Genomic DNA, 23,106 nt, shown 5'->3' with positions numbered 1-23,106 from the left:
TTAAGGATAAAAAGATGAAGATGGCATGGTATTTCTCCCCTGGGAGCTTGGAGCCTTTCTGGAGCACACGTATCTGATCATTCAGACTTCTTCTTAGAGCTGCTGCTGCTGCTGCTGCTAAGTCACTTCAGTCACTTCAGTCGTATCCGACTCCGTGTGACCCCATAGACGGTAGCTCACCAGGCTCCCCCGTCCCTGGGATTCTCCAGGCAAGAACACTGGAGTGGGTTGCCATTTCCTTCTCCAATGCATGAAAGTGAAGCTGCTCAGTTGTGCCGACTCTTAGCGACCCCATGGACTGCAGCCTACCAGGCTCCTCCGTCCATGGGATTTTCCAAGCAAGAGTACTGGAATGGGTTGCCATTGCCTTCTTCCCTTCTTAGAGCAGTGAGGCCTTTTTGCAAAATTAGGTACCATCAACTTAATGTAAATGGCAAAAATTACTTTGCCCGTAGGGAACACTCTGCAAAGATAAAACTTAACTAAGTCAGGCCTTCTCTGAAGAGGGGGGAAAAAAAAAACCCAAACAAACCGACCATTTACTCCCTGAGGTCAGAGGTCTGTTTTCCCCTCATTTCTCCAGAGCCTGGTACAGTATCTAGTGGGAATGGAGTTCTTAAGATTTCTTAGGTGGCTCCAGGGTCTCTGTTGCTTCCTGTCTCAGACCACCCGCCCTGGTTCCCAGCAACTTAATTCTGATGGACCAGGGGCCACAGGGATGGGCAGGGTGACATGAGATGGGGCAGAAAGGGTGTATGGGAAGGGAAGGATAACAGCACAATGGCAATGTCACAAACAGATTGAGCACTTGCAGGAAGGGAAGAAGGACCCTCCAGGTATATCAACCATCTCGTTATCAAAACCCTGCCCCCAGGGCAGTGGATGCTGTGACAAAGTCCGGGACGTGGCAGCCTTGGGACACCATGCTTAGAGGGTACATGTGTATTTCTAGATGTACATTTCTTCTGTTATGCCCATACACAAACACACACACAAAGACAACAGAAAAATAGAGGAAGACCATACCTTTAACTACCCTATCCAGATAGTGCGCTTGGGGAATAAAAGACAGCACATTTAAGGTAGGATCCAGAAAATACAATACTGCCTGTCACACAACCATGCCAGGTGCTAAGGAGACAAAGGGGCCGCACCCCACATCTGGGACAGACCTGCCAGGGAGAGGAAAATAAAACCAAAGACAGGACAACACGAGAGAGAAGGAGGGAGAGCAAGCGCATTCTTCAGGAAGGGCCAAAAGGAACGTCAACCCACTCTGGGATCCAGGCGTTTGGAAATGTGATCATATAAACAAGAGGACATGTGGATAAGGAAATCGGGAGGAGGAGGAGGATGGGAAGCTGAGAAAGTGGCCATGCTCCTGATCCGTCAGCTGCACGGAAAACTAGCACTTTGTCTGCCCAGAGCACCATCCACCTTCCCTTTGCGAGAGCGAGGGAATCCTGTCTGGGCAGAGATGCCCGCAGAAGGTTGGGGTTCGGAGACAGGCAAGATGTGAGTTATCTCTGATATGCACTTAGGGGACTGGGTTGAGTCTTTGGTCAAATATACTGCTAGCCTATCTGCTTGCCGCTCCTGTATTTTCCATGGACACATGTGCCCACAGGAATGCAGAATGCTTGGTGTTCTAAGTGAGATGCGTCTCTCCTTTGTGCCTCTTACACAGAATGTGAGGTGCAGGTCAGTGGAGGTCGCTGTGAAAGAAAAGAAACCCTGACCCCTTCTCAATTCTGATGAACTCAAAAAGGTATTTAGAATGATGCATGCTTTGTTTTCCCACACATACGCCATTGTTATGATCATACATCACCACTGGGGGGTTATATTCAAGCAGTGAATCATTTGGCAATCTGAGGTTTTGCTTATTTGTGAGTGTGTTAAATGTTAGTTGCTCAGCTGTGTCTGGTTCTTTGCAACCCCATGGACTGTAGCCCACCAGGCTCCTCTGTCCATGGAATTCTCCAGGCAAGAATGCTGAAGTGGGTTCCATGCCCTTCTCCAGGGGATCTTCCCTACCCAGGGACTGAACCCGAGTCTCCTGCATTGCCGGCAGATTCTTTACTGTCTGAGCCACCAAGGAAGCCTATTGGTGAGGATGGGTGTCCAATGTGGCTCTGAAATAAGCCTCCTATGCACATATGTGGGTGCCTGGCTGTGTGTCTGGAGCAGGGCAGACCTCTACATCCCCAGCACACATCAGTCACACTATCTCACCTTCCCCATTAGGCTGTGGTCACAGCCTTTGGAGGGGCTTCCCTCACATCTCCCTCTCTACAGCTCCCTCACAAGTGCTCCGAAGAAAACTGGGGAGATGGCCACCTCCTGAAGGGTTTATGTTTTCAGCCGGGCTGGCCTCCACACTTAGCTTGATTTCACACGTGAACCAAAAGTCCATAAGAGAGGGCTCAACTGCAGTGGTGAGGCCTTATCTGGAAGCCCTAGGGTTCTATAAACTGTGAGAACATTCTTACTCTCTTCATAAAAAAAAAAAAAAAAGCATAAATTTTACGTTTTCAGTCCTCTGGACAGGACAGATACTGTTGCTGTTCATCAATATATATTTGCCTCCAAAGGCTCGTGGATGAAAGGCTATGTTCTTAGTTCAGGCCTCCTTGTGGTCTGTGCTTCAAGATGAAATACGCTCCCAGAGGCTGCAGAGCCAAGTGGAAAATTGGGAAGAGGAGTTTAAGTGGGTGTTTCCCCCTTCATTCTCAAAGATCCTGCAGAGTCCATCAGCTCACAGGATGTCAGGAGGAAATTCGAAGGGGAGTGGTGTATTATGCAGGACCGAACAAACAGAACTGTGGACGGACAGACGGTGAAAAACAGGATCAGCCCGCATGGAAAAACAAGCCCAGGAAGCTTCTCTGGAGTAGGCAAACTCTTTCTTGATGTTTGGTGCTTCTTCAACCTTCTTCTTAGTCAAGCTTGTTCATCTAAGTTTGCAAAGTGATCCAAAATTGCTTAGAGGTCATCTCCCGGAATACGCCATCAGAAAGCCATAACATACAGGATTTCTTGGCTCAGCTGGTGTTCTTAGCTTTCTGATCTGCAGAGTTCTGTGAAGGGTCCTAATCATATATTCTGGTCATAACTCTGAACCCAGCTACAGACGAGATGGAGTGAGCCTAGACTTCTCTCATGGGGCTGGCAAGGATGACTTAGCTGGATGAGACACCACTGTTGGGATCCAAATGGCTATAGAGCTGTGCAGCATCCATGTGGAGGGAGCTCTCAGACCATGAAAAATGTTGTCTGCAAACTCAATGGTGATGTTGTGGCTCTGGTGATGAGTAAAGATTATATCCACTATGCAAACTAATCTCCCCAAGTTCAGGGGCTGACCTCAGAGAGCTCTTGCTCTGTCTTCTAACATCATTTCATTTATAAGAACTATTTAGTAATAAAGTTTTCTATTAAAATAGTGTGTTTTAAGTACCTTGAACAAATGCTTATTAATTTCTTAGCTACAGGCAGGAATGGCAGCCAGTGTAAGTGATGGAGGCAGACTCAGGTTGCAATCAACATTGTGGGTTTCGGGAGACAAAAGTGGGCTCCACAAATCCTGAGATTCCTTCCCTACATAGAGACCTCAAGCCACACTGTGAATCCAAATGCTGGTAACAGCCAGTCAACACCAATTCCAAGCAACACCAAGTCCAAGGGTTCTCTGGGTGCAGAACAGAGCTTTCTTGACTACTGAAAATGAAAGTGGTAACTGGGTCTTTGAAGTCCAATGTCATTTACTTATAAAAGGCATGTGCAGAAGTCCACATTGTTGTTTCTTTCACTGTTTGAAAATCTTGGCGCATATGCCCTTGAGAAGAGTTAATTAAAATTTCATTGCGACTTTGAAGCACTAATTGTTAAGAAAATATGATGTCAAGTCCCTAGGCTTGCATTATGGATGGTGGATTCAGGGCTTCCCCAAATTCCTTCATCTTTTTCTTCCAGATTTTAGGATGAAGACGATGGGAGTAGAATCAGTTTCCTCTCGGACGATGATTGTCTTTTCAACATCGCACACAATTCTCAAGCTTCTGCTATATTCCTGTCACTATGCAAGAAACTGGAAACCGTGGAAGCACACAGTTATTTATAAAACAAGTTCTGGGCCTTTGACAGGAGGGAAGTCTGTGAGGTCTTAGTTCTCTTTAGTATTTCTATGACCTGCGACATGAAAGCTTCTTTCCTTTGCTTGCTTGTACCGATGGAAGTTTCTAAACATTTCTCTTGAGATAATCCCAATAAGCTTCGGGTCCCCTTATCAAAGGCTGTGAAGAACATGGCAAGAAGCTTTTTCACTCTTATCCTCCAGGAGCCTCAGCTGACTCTAACAGTTGTATCGTGGGTACGTGTCAGGTCAGATGAAACAAGGATCACTGTGACAGGTGATGACAACTGGGGTGGTTATAGTCGTCTGAACTTCTTTCAGATGGATGACAGATCATCCAAGAGATACTCTTGTTAAGTTCTTGGATACGTTAATGCTCTTCTCTCTTTGGATAAAGGATCAGTGAGGAGTAAGTAGCCCATGGCACCCGCCCTGAGAGGGACTCACAGAGCTCACTAATTGGTCTCCAGTTTCCCACTCCTATCACGTGTGGGCTGAGAGCTCCCAGGAGCATCAACTAATCAAGCTCCTCTTCTGACAATGTGGGGGCAGATCCCTGTCCATGTCCTCTTTCTCCTTGTCAGCATTTGTCCTGCAACTCCTGGGTCCTGATGTGAGAGCATGCCTTTGAGGAGGCAGAAGGCAGGAGGAGAAGGGGACGACAGAGGATGAGATGGTTGGATGGCATCACTGACTCGATGGACATGAGTTTGAGCAAGCTCTGGGAGTTGGTGATGGACAGGGAGGCCTGGCGTGCTGTAGTTCATGGGGTCGCAAAGAGTCGGACACGACTGAGCGACTGAACTGTAAGCACAGGATTATCTCACAGATGCAGATAGCTTATGAATGCTTGTGAGTCCTCTTGCTTGAGGACTGTCTGATAACACAAAAGAAACTCAAGAGCGAGCATTCAAAAATGGACAAAGGACTCCAGAAGATTGTGTGGCCTTTCTTTATAATTCCTCTGCACTGTGAAGTCTGTCTTTGTTCACTCCAGTAATTGCATCATCACAGTATTATTTTGATCTTTACTCCCAGAGGAGGATTTGTTTAAGAATCAGGATTTATAGCACTGGACAGCTCTCCTGAAGCCTAGTAAATAATTCTGTATATCTGGCATTTTGAACAATCACAGCTTTGGGGTCAAGGTTGGAATTTTACAAATGTAATCAGAAGCTTGCATTTCCCATATGTGTTTTGGGACTTTATAGTCAAGGGAAATGAATAAAGTAACCATCACAGAAGTGATCCAAAATGTTAATGTTTTCAAAGAAATAGGAAAAATTAAACACCTTCTGAAATTTAGCTATGATTTTCAGCTTTCTCTAATGAAATAGGAGGTCAAGCCCCAGACTTAAAAGATCCATAAAATTCTTGGAAAAGATGTCCAAAAATATGTTTTTGATGACTCTGTCTTGACCACATACTTGAGAAATGAATCCATGTCGCATCCTACCTTAACTTCTGGACTAGGGAAACTGGGTTTCATTTACACTAGGGTGTATTAGAAACAAGTAAGTGAGAGTGAAAAGGAAAATACCTCTTTTTATTTTTAGGAGCAGGTGATGCTGGATGTGTAGGTCTGTGGGCAGTGGAGGAGGGGCTGGAATGTCAGTGTCCCCGCAGGCTTCCCCCAGCCCCCTGCATCCTGAGATCTGTGATTTGTAGATGGAGAAACTGAAGCCCCCAGCGACCATGCGGTCTGCCCACAGAGCTTCTTCACCAAGACCTTTCTTGAAGATGCAAAGAGATGGATAATTCCTAACATAAAGAATTAAGATTCAAAATATTCTTGTTTTCTGACAAAAATATAGTCATTAAAGAGGATGCCACTGCCAAATTTCCTTTCATTCTGAAACGAATCTATTTTATATAAAAAAAAAAAATCAAGTAGTTTCCATAAAAGAAAAGGTGGACCCAGATCTCCAAAAGGAGATACTTAATTCCTGCTATATAATCTACTCTGGGAAATGTCACTGGGTTAAGAAGGTTCTTATGCTGGGGACTTGTCACAAGGAGTTCAGGCTTGTCTAAACTCTTTTATGCTGGTTATTAGATAATCAAGTCATTCTTTCCTGTTTATGGAAGGCAGGAGTGTGCAAATAAACAGCTCTGCTCTCTCTGGCGCCCACTGCATGGAGGTGTCTGAATCAGCATTGTGGGTTCTGGCATTTTCTCTTGTATAAGACAAAACCACATTGTAACATAGGAACTAGCTGCACTATAATCAACCCTCATATAATAAGGAAGCCTGATTACAAGAGAAAATTTAACATTTTGAATTTCTAACTTTTCGCAGCAGTAAGTTTTTACTTTTCCTAACTGATCCTCACAGGGAGTGTAGTTCCCTGCAAATAGAAGAAAGTGCTTCTTGCTGCCATTAAAGATTAAAGAGAGGCTTCTCCTTCTCATTTATGTTCTGAGAAGAAAAAAGAAGGCACCACCATTGTTTCCCTCCTTTGTATCTCGCAGCCCCTTCCCTTCTACCGACAAGGTTACTGGAGGCTTCCTTTGGCACTACGGTGTTGAGTTTCTGGCAGGAATGCAGCTGGCCACAGGCGAGACGCACAGAGGGCAAGCTGCCATGCGGGGAGACAAGACAGGGACAAAGGAAACGCTCACCACACAATGACAGGTAATAGAATTCTGGGCCAAAGTCCTTTCATCTGAGCCACTATGACTAGCCCATTGCTTCTTCAATGTCCTGTGACATTTTCTGGTATTTATGACTGTCAACCTTCCTCTTGAATCATGTGCACTTTTACCTTGATGTATTTCTTATCTGGAGGGGAAACAGCATCTGCAATCCCAAGATGGAATTTGCTCTTACAGAGTGACAGCCGGGTGTGCAGGGGAGGTGGGAGGCCCTGCTTTGACTTCTTGGCATCCAAACAAAGGGATGCTCTTCAAGTCCAGCCGATGATCATCCACGAGACGCTAGACGGAGCACCGCCCGCCCCCAAGCCCTGCCATGAATCATCTGTGACTGGACGAGGGGAGACTTCCCCCAAATCCCTCGTCATTTGACTCAGACGAGATACTTTAATCTTATAAAAGTCTGACATCCATAAACCCTGTGCAACTTGGTGGGGTGAGCTGAGGACTCTGTAAGCAAGTGAGAGAAAACAGAAGGGTCTCTCTGGGCTCTGATTTTGGTTTTAATAAGCACGGGTCCCCTTCTGGGCTGGGAGGCTAAGAGGTCAGCCTGTCCTTAGTCATGCAGAAAAGTGAAGGTGAAGGGGGAGCCGAGTTTAAAGAAGTGGGTGGGCCTCCTGAGTGACTCGGGCCGCTTCTCTTTCAGGGGGTGTCCAGGGCTGTCATGAGATAGGATGATTCTGACAGAAAGAAGCCACCCAGAGGCGCATAGGGTGGTAGCGCGGCACATTCTGCTATGGAAAAGCAGGCCGGGCTGCTGGCGGCGGTGGGAGCAGCTTTGCGTGCTGGTAAGAGCACTGGCTGGCAAACTAACCATGGCACTCTGAGCGCCACTGGAATAGGAGGGCCCAGCCTCTGGGAAGGACAAGAGCCGGAGGCCTCTGCAGAAAACCTGGGCTTTCACCGCGGCTCAGAAAACCAAGCCTCAAGTTCCCATTCTACTTCTTAACGGTTAAGTGACTGTAGGCCTCGGGTCCCTGCAAAGAAGGGGATAATACACGTGCCTTCACGGGGTGATGGCTGGGTGTATGAAATGATGCACTCAAAGCCCTTAGCACAGAGCTGGTCACACTGTAAATACTCAAATATCAGAAGCCATTATTATTGATGTTAATAAGTATAAGGCATTCCAGAGCCATTTATAAACAGAACGATGGGGTGGGGGCAGACATGATCAATAAAAACTAATTTCAGGCTATAAAACAGAAAGAATGAAGCCGTAAAAAAAAAAAAAACAAAAAAACAAAAACAAAACAAAACAAAACAAAAAACATGAAATAAGAGGGAGCTCCATTTGTTCAAAATTCCTTCATCCCTCAAAATCTTTGGGGCTTGCCTCCCAGTTTCTGTAAGACTCAGGAGGGGACTTTCAGAGCTGGAGAGGCAGCCTGTGTCCTGCCTCCTAAAGCCATGTGCTCACCATCTGATCACAGATCCTTTCTTTAAAAACACACACACACACACACACACACACACACACATACACAAAAAAACATGGAAGGGGAAGAAGTTAAAACATACATACACAAACCAGTTGATTCAATAAAGACGTTTTGGTGAGTGTTCATTCCAGGATAATAAACCAAGCAAATGTCTGGCTGTGTTTAAAATCAACAAAACCAGCAGGAAAGGCAGAAAGAAGGGAATGAAGTGATCAGCTTGTTTTGAAAGCTGCCAACAGTGCTGCTTCAGCAGGGGCTGGTGCTGAGGAGCCCCCTGGAGAGGGGAAAGGAGACAAAGGCAGACAGGATGGAAGCCGAGGACAGGAGTGAGGGGGAGGACCCCAGGCCTAATGGGCTGCAGATGTGGCCGGGGACCTGCGGGAAGCTTCCTCCAGGCCTCCAGGCCTCTCTGGGAGTACAGGCCTAGGAGGCCACGGTGGGGAGGGGTCGGTGCTAGAACCAAGACCTCCCAACCAGACCATAAATTTGATTGAATGGGCTACTTGTAATGAGCAGTACCATGTGCCAGCCTGTGCTAAGCTCTTTACGTGCATGCTTGCCCCCATTTCATAGGTGAGCAAACTGAGGCTCTGAGAGACACTTAGACCTTGCTCACAGTTGCTCAGTGGTAGAGTCATCTGCCTCATTCTTCAACCCCAGCTCCCTAACACAAAGCTGTCATCCATTCGGCCTGGGCAGGGCGAGCCCCAAGGTATGCTACCAGCTGGTTGACACCCGGGAAATAAATGCAGGTTGGGAGGGAAAAGGTTCTGAATCCCCCGACTGTGAATTCAAATCCAACTGCTGTCTAGGACAAGCCGACCATAATGTCGTCAGATGAAAGGACTTTCGGCCCAGCTCCCGCATGCGATGGGGGCCCCCCAGAGTGCCCGGCAGACGCCGTTAGCGTGCAGCCCCCGGGGAGGCCCGGGCCGGCCCGCGTACCGATGGTGCAGTGCTCGCCGTTCCAGCCCGGGCTGCACTCGCACTTGCCGTCGCGGCAGGTTCCGTGCTCCGCGCAGCGCGGGTGGCAGGCGCGCTGGTCGCAGGCCGCCCCCATCCAGCCGTCCTCGCAGCGGCATGTGCCCCCCACGCAGACGCCATGGCCCCCGCAGTCGGCAGCACAGATCTCTGTGGGGCGGGAGGAGAGAAAACAGGCACTGAGCAAGCTTTTCTGGGGAACAAGGGTCACACTTGGCTCCCCTCTGCCGGGCTCCGTGAGCTGTCAGGGTTCGAAAGGCTCAGGGCTAATCCCTGCGGACAAGCACCCCCTGAAAGAATAACTCTCCCGGCGGAGGCCTGTCCCCAGCCCTCCTCCTCATCAAAACAGGATGGATTGCAGGCCTCTCCTCTCTTTGCTTTTCCCTGTGGCCAGCCTGTCCCCACTTTTGTGCTTGCCGCTTCCAAAAGGGGCCGGTCTACGGAACAGATGTGACGGAAAGTCAGATTTAATTAAAAACCAGTTATGTGTGAAAACAAAGCGAGGATGAGTCCCCCGATTACCAAGTCAAGTGCTTGTGGGTTTGGCTGGGGTGCGTGAGGGGTCCTGGGCTTGCCTTTCACTCCAGCCTTGACTCTAAGTGAGATGGGATGAAAGGGAGGTTGGCCCTCCAGCACACCATGGGGGTAACTCTGGGTGGCTGTTCTGGGCTTTTGCTGGGTTTATCCTTTGTCCTCTTGCTCATGGATCACCCCAACTCCAAGAGCCATTGAAATGGCCTTTCCCATTCAAAGCAATACTGGCCTGGGGGTGGGGGCACTTCACAGCCAGAGTGGAGTTGCCCAGCCCTTCACAAAGGCCTGATTGTGGGATGGTGCAACACACTCACACGACCTGATTCACAAGCCCCTCGGGCTTGGGGCCAGTGACATCTTCACGGTTACGCAGGCAGAGGCTGTGGAGGCTCTGAAAACAACTCCTTTTTAGGAAACCGGTTGAACAACTGGGACCCTTGATGGTCTTGGCCAGGGCTGTGAATGGAGACCCTAATTAGATTCTGTGCCTTGTGGCCCAATGTTCTTCAAAAGAAAATCCCAACACCTTAAATTTCTTTCCAATTAGACTGACTGACACCCGCATCAAGTTGCATTTGCAAGCTGCAATTCTGATTTCAAAGTTCCTAACAGTTTAAGTACTTTTGAAAAAGGAAAGAAAATAAAATTAGATCTCAGAGGCTCAGAACTTTCATCTTAATCTATGAGGCAATGGCTAAAATGTTCAAGTGAAAAGGAGAATGAAAGAGCTGGCTTCAAATTTAACATTCAAAAATGAAGATTATGGCATCTGGTCCCATCACTTCATGGCAAATAGATGGGGAAACAATGGAAACAATAAGAGACTTTAACTTCTTGGGCTCCAAAATCACTGCAGATGGTGGCTGCAGCCATGAAATTAAAAGATGCCTGCTCCTTGGAAGAAAAGCTATGACCAACCTAGACAACATATTAAAAAGCAGAGACATTACTGACAAAGGTCTGTCTAGTCAAAGCTATGGTTTTTCTAGTAGCCATGTATGCATGTGAGAGGTAGACCATAAGGAAAGTTGAGCACTGAAGAATTGATGCTTTTGAACTGTGGTGTTGGAGAAGACTCTTGAGAATCCCTTGGACTGCAAGGAGATCAAACCAGTCCATCCTAAAGCAAATCAGTCCTGAATATTCACTGGAAGGACTGATGCTGAAGCCGAAACTTTGGCTTCAATACTTCAATACTTTGGCCACCTGATGTGAAGAGCTGACACATTGGAAAAGACCCTGGTACTGGGAAAGATTGAAGGCAGGAGGAGAAGGGGACAACAGAGGATGAGATGGTTGGATGGCATTACTGACTGGATGGACATGAGTCTGAGCAAGCTCTGGGAGTTGGTGATGGACAGGGAAGCCTGGTGTGCTGCAGTCCATGGGGTTGCAGAGAATTGGACATGACTGAGTGACTGAACTGAACTGAAAAATACCCAAGAGTTAAAAAAATAAAACAATAGTAAGAATGTCCGTATCTGAGGTATTCCTACACCTGACATCTTGGCCAGCAAACTAGCTAGACAGGGAGGGTGTGCCTACGGTACCACGCCAGGTTTCTTGGCTACCCAGAGGAGAGAGAGGCTGCTGGAAAATGTGAGGAAAGAGCCGTGACCTGAAGCCAGGGGATTTGGTCTCTACGCCAGGTTCAGGAGCAGAAGCTCTGTGACCCCGGTCAGGTTCCTTGACTTTGCTGCTGCCTCTCAGCATTTCTACTGCCTATCAGGGCCAGTAGAAGTAGATAATGGGAAATGGTGTGGCAAGATCACTAACTCAAGAAAGATTTCTCAGGACAGTGATGGATGTCACTGGATGTCCAAGGACTGGGTTTGCAAGGTTCATGCCTGCTCAGCCACTGATCTGCTGCGTGACCTTGGGGAGGTCACCTGTCCTCTCTGGGTGTCAGCTCCCTCATCGACTGCAGGGGAAACCAGATGGCAACTGAGACTGTGGGAGTCTCCGATGTAAACATCCTCCATGTTGCACAGCATCATCCATCCCCAGGACTGGGCCCCTCCTCCTCTGAGAAGTCGCCCACGATTCACCCAGCAGCGGCTGTCTTGCTCGATGCCTTTCCAGATGACATGGTAGACTGCTCTTCCATTTCTGTGTGTGTCACTGTCAGACGCAGGACACCCTGAGGCTGGATGAATTCTTCTGATCGCCTCTAGGCCTGATACCCAGCATGGTTCTTGGCACAGAAAGACCCTTAATTAAGGTTTGTTGGATAACAAATCCATGCGTGCCTGGGGTTACTGGTGCCAAAGAATTTAAAACAATTCAGGTACACCCTGCTCAGCCTGGCTGACAGTCAGTCCAGGCCTGTCTGTCTGCTGTGAAAACTCCCCGAGTGAGGGTGCGGCTGTGGAGCGGTGTCAGGACAGCCAGCAGCTCTCCAGGAAGGGGGATTTCTCAAGGTGTTCTTCAAGCTTCCTTCCCTTCTCGCTCCCACGGACAGCGTGTTGGACTTCCCTCAAGATGCAGACTTACAGTCTCGGGTCCCTGGGTCTCCCGGTGTCTCGAGTCTGAAATTTCTAGCTCTGTGGCACAGCGCTGCAAGGACATCCACCCAGGTGCCTCCAGAGGCAGGCCCACACTCAGAGACCTCCACCTGAGACCTCCACCTGAGAGCTTGAGGGAAGGTCAGCTTAGCCTTCGTTTGGGTTTACTCAGCGCATCTCCCAGGTGGCAGTTTATGGTGTGAAACTAAGCTGCAAACAATGCTTCTATTCACTGAGGTGTGAGCCTGGAGAGGGACAGGCTGCATGGGCCAAAGCCTTGGTGTTGGGGGTCGTGGGGCACTTGGAGGTCACAGGGTTGAGAGCAGAAGAGGCAGGTCTTCCCCAGCATTTGAGGGTCTCACTTCAGGTCCTCACTATTGGTTAGTTCATTCTTTTACTAATTAACCTGGAGGCAGTGTGCATGGAAGACCTAAAGACTTGAGATCACGTATGACTCCAAAGCTTGGTTCTGCCCGCTGTGGAACCTTAGACAGCAGATTCAATTGCTCTGAGCTTCACTTCCTTCCTCTGCAAAATGGGAATGGTGACAGCACCCACTCCAGAGGGGACACAGCCCTGATGTACAGTTTATCCTGATTCTTTTATTCTTCCAGTAATAGTCCACGCCTGCCTGCTTTGTGCCAGAGACTGTTCCTGGTGCTAGGAACACAGAGCTTGATAGGACACAGTCTCTGCCCCCAGGAGATTGCTGAGCAGAGAAAGCACAAACTGATTGCTAAGATCATCTGAGTGATTTACAGCTGTTACTCACTTCGGCACCTTTCTGCTTATGTGCAATGAATAAAGAATCCTGGATCTTAGGATCAGACAGATTCGGGATCTCTTCTTGGCTTTGTCCCTTACTGGCAGGGTAATCTTCAAGGTGCCAGTTACGCAGTTCACTAAATCTCGATTTCATTTCTGTAAAATGAGGATAAATAACTCCCACTTCACCAATCTTACAGGGCTGGTGTTAGATCAAATGAGATAATGTGGGGGAAGGTCACTTCTGCTTAATACCGTAGCACTTAAATCAGGTTTCACAGTTCACAAAGCCCTTTTCACATATAGTTCCTCAATTAACTATCACAGCAATGCTGTGTGAACACCTGGCTATTATCCTTCCAAGAGGTGAGGCTCCTGAGACCCAGAGAGCATAAGGGATTCGACAAGATCAAGTGTTCCTCTGGTCCTTTTGCCTCATTCTGACAATCCTCAGCACAGCACTGCAGGACAGATGTTTCACAGATGTGGAGACTGAGTCCCAGACTGGACAGGGGCGGGCTCTCCTCTGAGCAAACCTTCTGGTTCTTCCAGAAGATGTGCCCCTGTTTCTGGTCTTGTTGCTTATCCTTCATTATGTTTCAGGTCGGACCGACCCTGGCTGTGTGTGAAATGCAATGAGATTCTTTACGCAGAGTTTCCCCCATCGGTCAAGCCTACTTTTCTCCTCTGGAGACCGCAGGGCTGTCCCTCCAAACAAAATGGTAAACATCCATTTACCACCAGTTTACACGAGACATGCCGCCCTGGCACGAAGCTGAGGTTGCCTGGTGGCTGGGTACCCCTCCATCAGTCCTTTTACAAGCTGGGCTGTGAGCTCTTGCACATTTTAATGGAAGGGGCCTGAATGGGGTGACCTTGATGTTTACGGGGTGCTAACTGATGGCAACACAACCTGTCTGTCTGAGGTTCTCCTCTGAAGATGCGCTTCCCGCCTGAGTGCAGGAGACGCACTGCCTTGTGGAGGGAGTGGAAGCCTGAGACACTACTTTCTCATTCAGCCGCAAGAGGTAGGCCCATTGTTATGCTTTTATATTCCTCAATTATTATTATTTTTTTCTTCTTGAAATAAAAGGAACTGCTTTGTTTTTCCTTTTCCGATTCTGCTTCGGCATTAAAGCAGATATAACATCCCAGAGTGGTTGGTGAAAACCAAACAGAATGATGTGAAAGAATGTGCTTTGAGCTCTCCTGCACCTTTTACATAACGTAAGTGGCACTTTGTGAATGTCCGGTCAGAGCTCCTACATCTCAAGTTTCCTCAGTTGTAAACTGTGGATGACACTGACTACTGCAAGGACTTGTTTGCTGAATTTCTTTGCTCCCAGCAGGCACCGGGGATCCAATGGTGAGCATGACAGACACGGCTCTTTCCTGACTCTAAGAAGTGACATCCTAGCATGGCAGATGCGTGTAACCTAACGCAGTTAAATGAGTTAAGATGAATGGAAGTGAAGTTTCTAGCACGGAGCCTGGCACACAGTCAGGATATAAACTGCACACACGTATTCATATAAGAAAGGAAACGGGGTGTGGTGCAATGCGGTTCAGATGTGAATTCTGACTTATGTTACATATCTGACACAAGCAAGCATGTGATAAAGGCTAGGGGACAGTCACGTGATTCACATCAGTACTTTCTGACGAAATGCTGGAAGACTGGGGCCTGTACTATAGAGTACACAATCCACAGAGTAGACTTGGATTCAGACTTCGACTGCCCAGTCTCCTTGGGTTCTCGTGGAGTCCTTGGGAGAATTGCTTAATCTCTCTGCATCATACTTCTCCCCTCAAATGGGGAGAGCAGTAATGGTCCCCTACATGGTGAATGGTGATAACGGAAGGAAAGGGCAAATGTGTAACTTGTTATGAAATGTGCTCTGTAAACTGTGCCATGTACATTCTGTTATGCACACAACTGATTGATGGGGACCTAAGGCATCAGTAGTCATGTACAATTGTGAGAGTCGGACCATAAAGAAGGCTGAGTGCTGAAAAATTGATGCTTTTGAATTGGGGTTCTGGAGAAGACTCTTCAGAGTCCCTTGGACAGCGAGGCGATCAAACCAGTCCATCCTAAAGGAAATCAGTCCTGAATATTCATTGGAAGGACTGATGCTGAAGCTGAAGCTCTAATACTTTGGCGACCTGATGTAAAGAGCCGACTCATTGGAAAAGACCCTGATGCTGGGAAAAATTGAAGGTGGGAGGATAAGAAGGTGGCAGAGAATGAGATGGTTAGATAGTGTCACTGACTCAATGGACATGAATCTGAGTAAACTTTGGGAGACAGTGAGGGACAAAGGAGTCTGGTGAGCTGCAGTCCACGGGGTTGCAAATAGTCAGATATGACTTAGCGATTGAACAACGTCAACCAGACACCCAGTATCAGTGCAGCTCTGAGTCACCTGGAAGAGATGCACCTCCCTGAAGAGCAAACCAGTCTCTAGCAGTGGCCTCAAACTTTGGGTTGAAGTTACATAGCACAGCACCACCAACCAGGACAAAACAGCCTTCAAAACCATCTATGTGTGTCACTCGGCTTCCTCTTGAAATCAGGTGGAAATCCCTAACCGTCCTAAAGTTCTCATTCCAAGTCTGTAAAGCTCTTGATTCAACTGTGCAGGGCCTTGGGGACGAACCAGGTCAGGCCCAAGAACTCCTTAGCTTTTCTGCTGGGAAAAGCCACACCCAGAGCACCTCCCCTTCCCCACCCGGCCTGTGCCCTGCCACACTGGCGTCTGCGTCTCTCCTCTTTAGATTGGAAGCCCGCCTGCCGGCAGGCTCTAACATTTATTCAATCTTGGGTCCCTGGCAGCAGGCACCAGACCTGGCACAGCAAGTGCTTTCAATAAATATTTGCTGAAAGAACAGATGAATTAAAAAAAAAAAAAACAACTCATGGAAGAGATGTTATATCAGTTAGCTCAACTCTATCTCAGCGCCATATTGTATCAAATTTACTTAGTTAAATATAGTCACACAGGTGTTCAGTCTCCTTTGTATTTAACTGTCTTAGAAACTTATCTTCTCCAACCTCCGACTGGAGCTCGCAACCTTAAAGTGTCTCAGTTTTTACACGCTCACTCACATCTTCCTTCACACCAATGCCCACACACATCCCCTTTCTATGATGCAGAAGCAGGTGGATACATGATCAAGAGGTGAAGAGGCTGGGGAAATATATATGGTTTGGCTGTTGGTTAACTGTGCTCCAAAGTGTATACATGAGGGAAAGGCTGCCCCAGGCTCCTCTCATTAAATGTTAATCCCCATATGAACCTGGACAAAGCCTGGGACCTATCACAGCTATGTTTTAATTTGTCTGGATTTACTTTACAATCCCCTTCATTAAAATAACTGGTAAGGGAAACTGTGTCTTTCCTCTAAAGGGAGAGACTTATATATAATTTTCTTATAAAATTTCTTCCACTTGGAAAGATGCTCAAAATTGACACAAGTGGGAGATAGAGGGGACCTCATGCAATGATCTGTGCGCCTTCTTCCTGAGCAAGGAACAGATGTAGGTGAAGCTGTCTTTAAAATTCCAGGGATGTGAAAGCAGAGCTGTGACCTCCCAGGAAGACTGTAATAAGTCTGTATTTGGCATTAAAAGGGATAATAGCGAGAATTGTTCTATTCTGCTTAGGATCTGAGTTTCTTAGGGTGATCTTAAAAAATTTTAATAAGCGTTAAATAATTTTAAATGGCATCACTGACTCGATGGACATGAGTTTGAGCAAGCTCCGGGAGTTGGTGATGGACAGGGAGGCCTGGCGTGCTACAGTCCATGGGGTCGCAGAGAGTTGGACATGACTGAGCGACTGAAATGAACTGAACTGAACTGAATTTTAAATGGTTTCCACTAGGACTTTCTGTTGCATCACTAGCTCATCTGGGTTAGTGCACAGTTTGGGGAATTCGTCTGAAATCCTGGTCCTTGAAAATTCCTTAGGGAATTTCTCATGAAGTCCTTGGATACTTTACGTGTGCCCCTACACTAAACAGCATTTGGGGCAAAAAAAATAAGGGCAAATTATAGAACCACTGTTGATCGCACACAAATAGCATCTCACTAAATTCTCACAACACCCCTGCAGTTATATCTGTACTCCCTTATCATCACTGAGCAAAGAGCTTGGAGAAATTAAGTGACTTGCTCAGAGGCAGTTAGCTAGAATGAAAGGTGACCATAATTAACACAGCTTTTTTGGTCTGTAAGCAGCGGGATCTGGTTTAGGTAAAACCTCAGATGTAATGTGACATATGTCCTTATTAATTATGTATTATATCATCACCCCAGCTAGACTAGCGAATCTCTGAAATCAGAATCTGAGTCTCCTTTTTCACCCTGACTCAATGTTTACATCGTGTTCAGTACTTTTCCTTTTGTTTGTCTCTTTATCTGTCTTTTCAACCTCCATTCATCTATCTGCCTGTCCATCAGCCCATCCATCTGTCCATCTACCCATCATCCAATCAGCTAGTCAGTCAACAGGCCATCTAACTGCCCATTCATCCATCCATCTTCCATCCATCCATCCATTCACCTATCCACCCATCCATCTATCGTGTGACTTGGGCAAGTTACTCCAACTTTCTGGGCCTCAGCTTTCTCATCTGCAAAATAGAGACACCAACATCTCAGGCTCACGTGGGGCTGAAACGACCACCATGTGATGCGCCTAATGTCACGCACACCTTTTGTAGAGCAGCAGGAGTAGTAGTGTTAGTTGCTCAGTCGTGTCTGACTTTGCAACCCCATGGACTGTAGTCTGCCAGGCTCCTCTGTCCATGGGATTCTCCAGATAAGAATACTGGAGAGGACTGCCATTCCCTCCTCCAGAGGATCTTCCTGACCCAGGGATCGAACCCGGGTCTCCTGCACTGCAGGCAGATTCTTTACCGTCTGAGCTACAGGCAAGTTCTGAATATGGCAACTATTTTATGTTTATGTTCTAGAAGAGCCAGGGGAAGGGGGTGCAGTTTGAAGATACTGGGGAAAGCAAGGGGAGGGTGTGAGCAACTGAGGTGCCTCTCAAGAACTGGAGAGGACTGGACGTGGAGCCTAATCAGGAGGACAGGCTTCCTGCGCCTCATGCCCTCGGGAGAGGTGAGCAACAGAGACCTGTGTGGGGCACAGGCAAGGATGATGAGAGAGCGTTAATCCATGGCCTCGGGATTCTCAGTGAAGGAGGACCCTCCAACTGAGCAGGATGCTGATGGAGAGATATGGACTTTTGAAAGAGCCCCTTGGGGACTGAGCACAAGAACTCACAAAGTACAGGACGAACTGCAGCTGGAAGGGCTCAGGAGAGGCTAAAGAGCGTGAGCACGACATGATTTGGGTTGCGGCGCTCTGAGGCCTGGCCGTAAGATCAGGGACAGTGAGTAGCTGGAGTAACCCTGGGTTTTGCTAGGGGGATGTGGAAGACAGGTGCAGACATGGGGAGCTGAGAGTGATGGAAGAAGGCAGCTGGAGATGAAGGACCAAGGGGGAAACAGACGGGAAGGAGTGTGAGCCAGGAGATGCTGGGCAAGAAGTGGCTTGGACGTGGCCAGGGAATTGCCTTCAGGGGGGTTTAGGGGTAAGAGAGAAAAAGAGGAGGAAAACTTAGAAGGGCGGTTTTCACGGTCAGAGCATGAGAAGGCATCTTCAGTTCAGTTCATTTCAGTCGCTCAGTCATGTCCGACTCTTTGCGACCCCATGAATCACAGCACGCCAGGCCTCCCTGTCCATCATCATCTCCCAGAGTTCACTCAAACTCATGTCCATCCAGTCGGTGATGCCATCCAGCCATCTCAGCCTCTGTCGTCCCCTTTTCCTCCTGCCCCCAATCCCTCCCAGCATCAGAGTCTTTTCCAATGAGTCAGCTCTTTGCATGAGGTGGCCAAAGTACTGGAGTTTTAGCTTTAGCATCATTCCTTCCAAAGAACACCCAGGACTGATCTCCTTTAGAATGGACTGGTTGGATCTCCTTGCAGTCCAAGGGACTCTCAAGAGTCTTCTCCAACACCACAGTTCAAAAACATCTATTTCTGCTTTATTGACTATGCCAAAGCCTTTGACTGTGTGGATCACAATAAACTGTGGAAAATCCTGAGAGAGATGGGAATACCAGACCACCTGACCTGCCTCTTGAGAAACCTATATGCAGGTCAGGAAGCAACAGTTAGAACTGGACATGGAACAACAGACTGGTTCCAAATAGGAAAAGGAGTACATCAAGGCTGTATATTGTCACCTTGCTTATTTAACTTATATGCAGAGTACATCATGAGAAACGCTGGGCTGGAAGAAGCACAAGCTGGAATCAAGATTGCCAGGAGAAATATCAATAACCTCAGATATGCAGATGATACCACCCTTATGGCAGAAAGTGAAGAAGAACTAAAAAGCCTCTTGATGAAAGTGAAAGAGAAGAGTGAAAAAGTTGGCTTAAAGCTCAACATTCGGAAAACTAAGATCATGGCACCCGGTCCCATCACTTCATGGCAAATAGATGGGGCAACAGTGGAAACAGTGTCAGACTTATTTTTGGGGGGCTCCCTTTCACTTTTCACTTTCATGCATTGGAGAAGAAAATGGCAACCCACTCCTTGCCTGGAGAATCCCAGGGATGGGGGAGCCTAGTGGGCTGCCGTCTCTGGGGTCACACAGAGTCGGATACGACTGAAGTGACTTAGCATAGCATAGCAAAATCACTGCAGATGGTGATTGCAGCTATGAAATTAAAAGACACTTACTCCTTGGAAGGAGAAGGCATCTTAGAGATCCTCTAACCATCCTGTGGACAACATGGGCCAAATACAGAAGTGCAGAGTGACATGTAGGCTGGTACTTGAGCAAGAGCTTGACGGCCACCTTAGGAAATGCTCAGGTATGGGGCCAGCCAGACAAATGCCTAAAAGAGGGGGTGGGCTCACCCCTCTGTGGCCTCTCCTCTGTGCCTCTGGACAGGCTGCTTTCATGGTCCCGGTGCTCCTTTCCCCCAGTCTTCACATGTTGAACCGGGTTCCAAGGCTACCTCTTCCTTGAAGCCGCCTTCCCATTTCCCAACTGGAAGGGGCTTCATCTCCTGCCTTCCCAAAGCACTCTATGCAAACCTTTCTTTATCAGGGTTATCAGTCTACCTGTGTTACCTCCAGAACCCTCCCATCATCAGATTAGTCTCTGCATCCCACACTGAGCTTCATATAGAAAATGTATCCTTAGACTGCATCCGCCAGGTTCCAGTGCCCTGAGGCAGGGTACCCCATGTAACTATTCAAGGCCCTGTGATTTTGCACAGGACAGAGGCCTTGATTTAGGCAAGCTGTGTATAAAAGCCAGCTCTGATACTTCCCAGCGCTGGGAAACAAACATTGCACATAGCTGAGTCTTATTTTTGTCATTTCTAAGACAGCAATAAAGACAGAATCTGAAAACTGAAAATACATTGAGCATCTACTATGTGACAGGCACCCTTCGATGCTGGGGATTCAGAAATGGTATTAAATAACTTCTATCTTCAAGGAACTCAAGTCTATCTAGGTGTATAAATGGGCAGAAAGCTGGCCACCATGCCTGGCACACAGTAGGCTACAATTTAACCTTCTCTTCCACAGGCCAGAAATCCCTGCATTTTGAATGACTTGGCTCAAATATAGCATCTCTCTCTCTCTCTCCCTCCCCCACCGAATTGGGCAGATGGCTTTTTAGTCTCAGTGCAGGTTTCAGGAAGCAGCCAGAAGGGAGGGAGGCACAGGAAAAGGGCATCTGACTCCCTCACAGTAATTAGTCTCCTTTTGACATTGAGGCCAAAGCCAAGTCACTCTCCTGTGCCTGTCACGGCAGAGGCAGAGCGGCTCCAAGCCGCACCTCAGTTCCCCAGGTCTAGATGGCAGGAAGCTAACGAGCCTTGGAGACCACATGGCCTTTCACCTCACTCAGGGAGCTCGGGAAGCTCTCAAACCAAGCAGAAAAGTGGATTCCAGTATGTCAGTGCAGAGCAGTCTCCAATCTATTCTCCCAGGACCAGAATTTCAAGCTTTGTGAAGCACCTATCACAGGAAGTAGGAAGCCACCACTACTCATCTTAATTGGAGGGTATCTGGCTTCCTGATTAGGGGAGTTCAAAGCTAGCACGGGGGAAGACTTCAGACAGTCTGACTTAGCTGAAGGATAACAAGCCAGAACTGGAGAGCAGAGAAGCCAAAAACGGTGACTGGGGTGTGTTTTTTTTAGCTGGGGCTGAAACAATGCCCACGTAAAAGGGCCCAAGTAGGTAAACTGAGAGACATCTGGTGTTGAGACCTCCAGCCCTGACACCCTTTTGTGAAGGCCTGCCTCTCCGTCCAGTCATGTGCTCATCCATCTAACTCTGTCCTGATCAACTCCTCCTGGAAATCCCCTAGGCACCTCCAACTGCATGCCAAAATTAGAGAAAGCATGCTAAAGCCAAACCTGACCGTGTTGCAGATCTGCCTGAAACATCCCAGAGGCTTCCACTGACAGATGAAATCTAAGCTCTTTCAAGGCCATTCATGATCTGATGCCTGCTAACCGCCTCACCTCTGACTCCTCTTACTGCTGTCACAAACATCCTAAGCTAGCTACTCCAAGTTTCAGCTTTCCGGGTGGCTCAGTGGTAAAGAATGTGCCTGCAATGCAGGAGATGCAGGTTCAATCCCTGGGTTGGGAAGATCCCCTGGAGAAGCAAATGGCAACCCACTCCAGTATTCTTGCCTGGGAAGTCCGATGAACAGAGAAGCCTTGCAGGCTGCAGTCCACAGGGTCACAGGAGTTAGACATGATGTTGTGATAAAAGAGCAGCAGCAAGCTACTCCAAACCACTTCTCTTTCCTAGAAAAAGCCACGATCTGTCTCATCTATGTACCTGCTGTAAATCTTTACTTCCACAATGGGCTGCTGCAAAGTGCTAGCCTTTCTTCCATCTCTGTCAACTCAAATCTAACCTCCATACCCAACTTAAATCTCACTTCCTCCAAGAAGCCACCCTGATCACTCCAGCTGAAAGCAACTGCTCTTTTCCTGAACCCCGGTAGTATCACCAGGTCCGCACTGGTCATGATCCAATTTATACAGTGTCACCAAATGAAGTGGCACCTTGTCAACTTGATACATGATCCTCAGACAGTATCAGTGTAAATCTTAGAAGAAAGGAGAAAGTGTTAGTCACTCAGTCATGTTCAACTCTTTGCAACCCTATAAACTGTAGCCTGACGGTCCTCATGGCCATGGGATTTCCCAGGCAAGAATACTGGAGTGGGTTGCCATTTGCTTCTTCAGGGGATCTTCCCGACCTAGAGATCAAACCCAGGTCTTCTACATTGCAGGCAGATTCTTTACCGTCTGAGTCAACCTTGGTAACAGCCAATGGCAGAGTTATGCAGGGGATAAGCGTGGGCTCTGAACCCAGAGAAGGCTGGATCTGAATCCTTTTTTTTCTCCAAAGTGCCTTTGGGAAAGTCACTCAAGCTCCCTGAACCCTGGTTTCCAGAGAATAACACCGTCTGCAATGTTAGAGGCTTATGTATTTGTTGTTGGAATAAATCATGAAGCACCTACATGGAGAAGCTCCGTAAAATGTAAATAAAATTTCCATTCAAAGAATAGTCAATATTTTAAAATTACAAGTTACCATACCAGCAGTTTGATTCAGGAAGACAGCCAGAGATTCTGTACAAGGTTATCAGCTTGGATATACAAACCGAAACCTAATTCTGAAGCCCAATTTCAGGAGGGCTTATATTTGGATACTGAAGAGCTCCAATTGTGAACAGAAATGTTCCTGGGCTGTTGGGGAAAATTCTACTAAATTACTAAGCTGCCAGCTTCTGGTTTATCAACCTTTACCTCTGGCAGTATTTAGTAGCACACCTCTTTGGGCCCAATTTCCCAGTCTTTGGTTAAATTTTAGCAACTGACCATCTCCTTGTGTCTAAGCATCCACACTACTTCCCAGACGACTGGTGGGCTCTTCTCTGCCTCCTTCCAACATACCCTCTGCTTTCTCTGCTTCACTGTCAGTCTCTCGAATATTTACTATTCTGAACTTCAATTTTAGAC

At 47.5% G+C, this 23,106-nt stretch overlaps 1 protein-coding gene across 9 annotated transcripts in view; it reads right to left on the bottom strand.

Moving 5' to 3' along the window:
• The window catches only part of TENM4 (teneurin transmembrane protein 4), a 1,425,092-nt gene that overhangs the window by 122,871 nt on the left and 1,279,115 nt on the right, over nt 1-23,106 (bottom strand). For all 9 annotated transcript variants that reach the window (XM_044944048.2, XM_045165964.1, XM_045165965.1 and 6 more), the window contains one exon: nt 9,178-9,363. In XM_044944048.2, the coding sequence (XP_044799983.2) occupies nt 9,178-9,363 (186 nt within the window). The remainder of the gene's footprint in view (nt 1-9,177; nt 9,364-23,106) is intronic.

Source organism: Bubalus bubalis, chromosome 5 (genome assembly GCF_019923935.1).
Source record: "Bubalus bubalis isolate 160015118507 breed Murrah chromosome 5, NDDB_SH_1, whole genome shotgun sequence".
Taxonomy (NCBI): domain Eukaryota; kingdom Metazoa; phylum Chordata; class Mammalia; order Artiodactyla; family Bovidae; genus Bubalus; species Bubalus bubalis.
The sequence above is the reverse complement of the archived record's forward strand: the minus strand, read 5'-3'. Positions and strand labels throughout refer to the sequence as shown.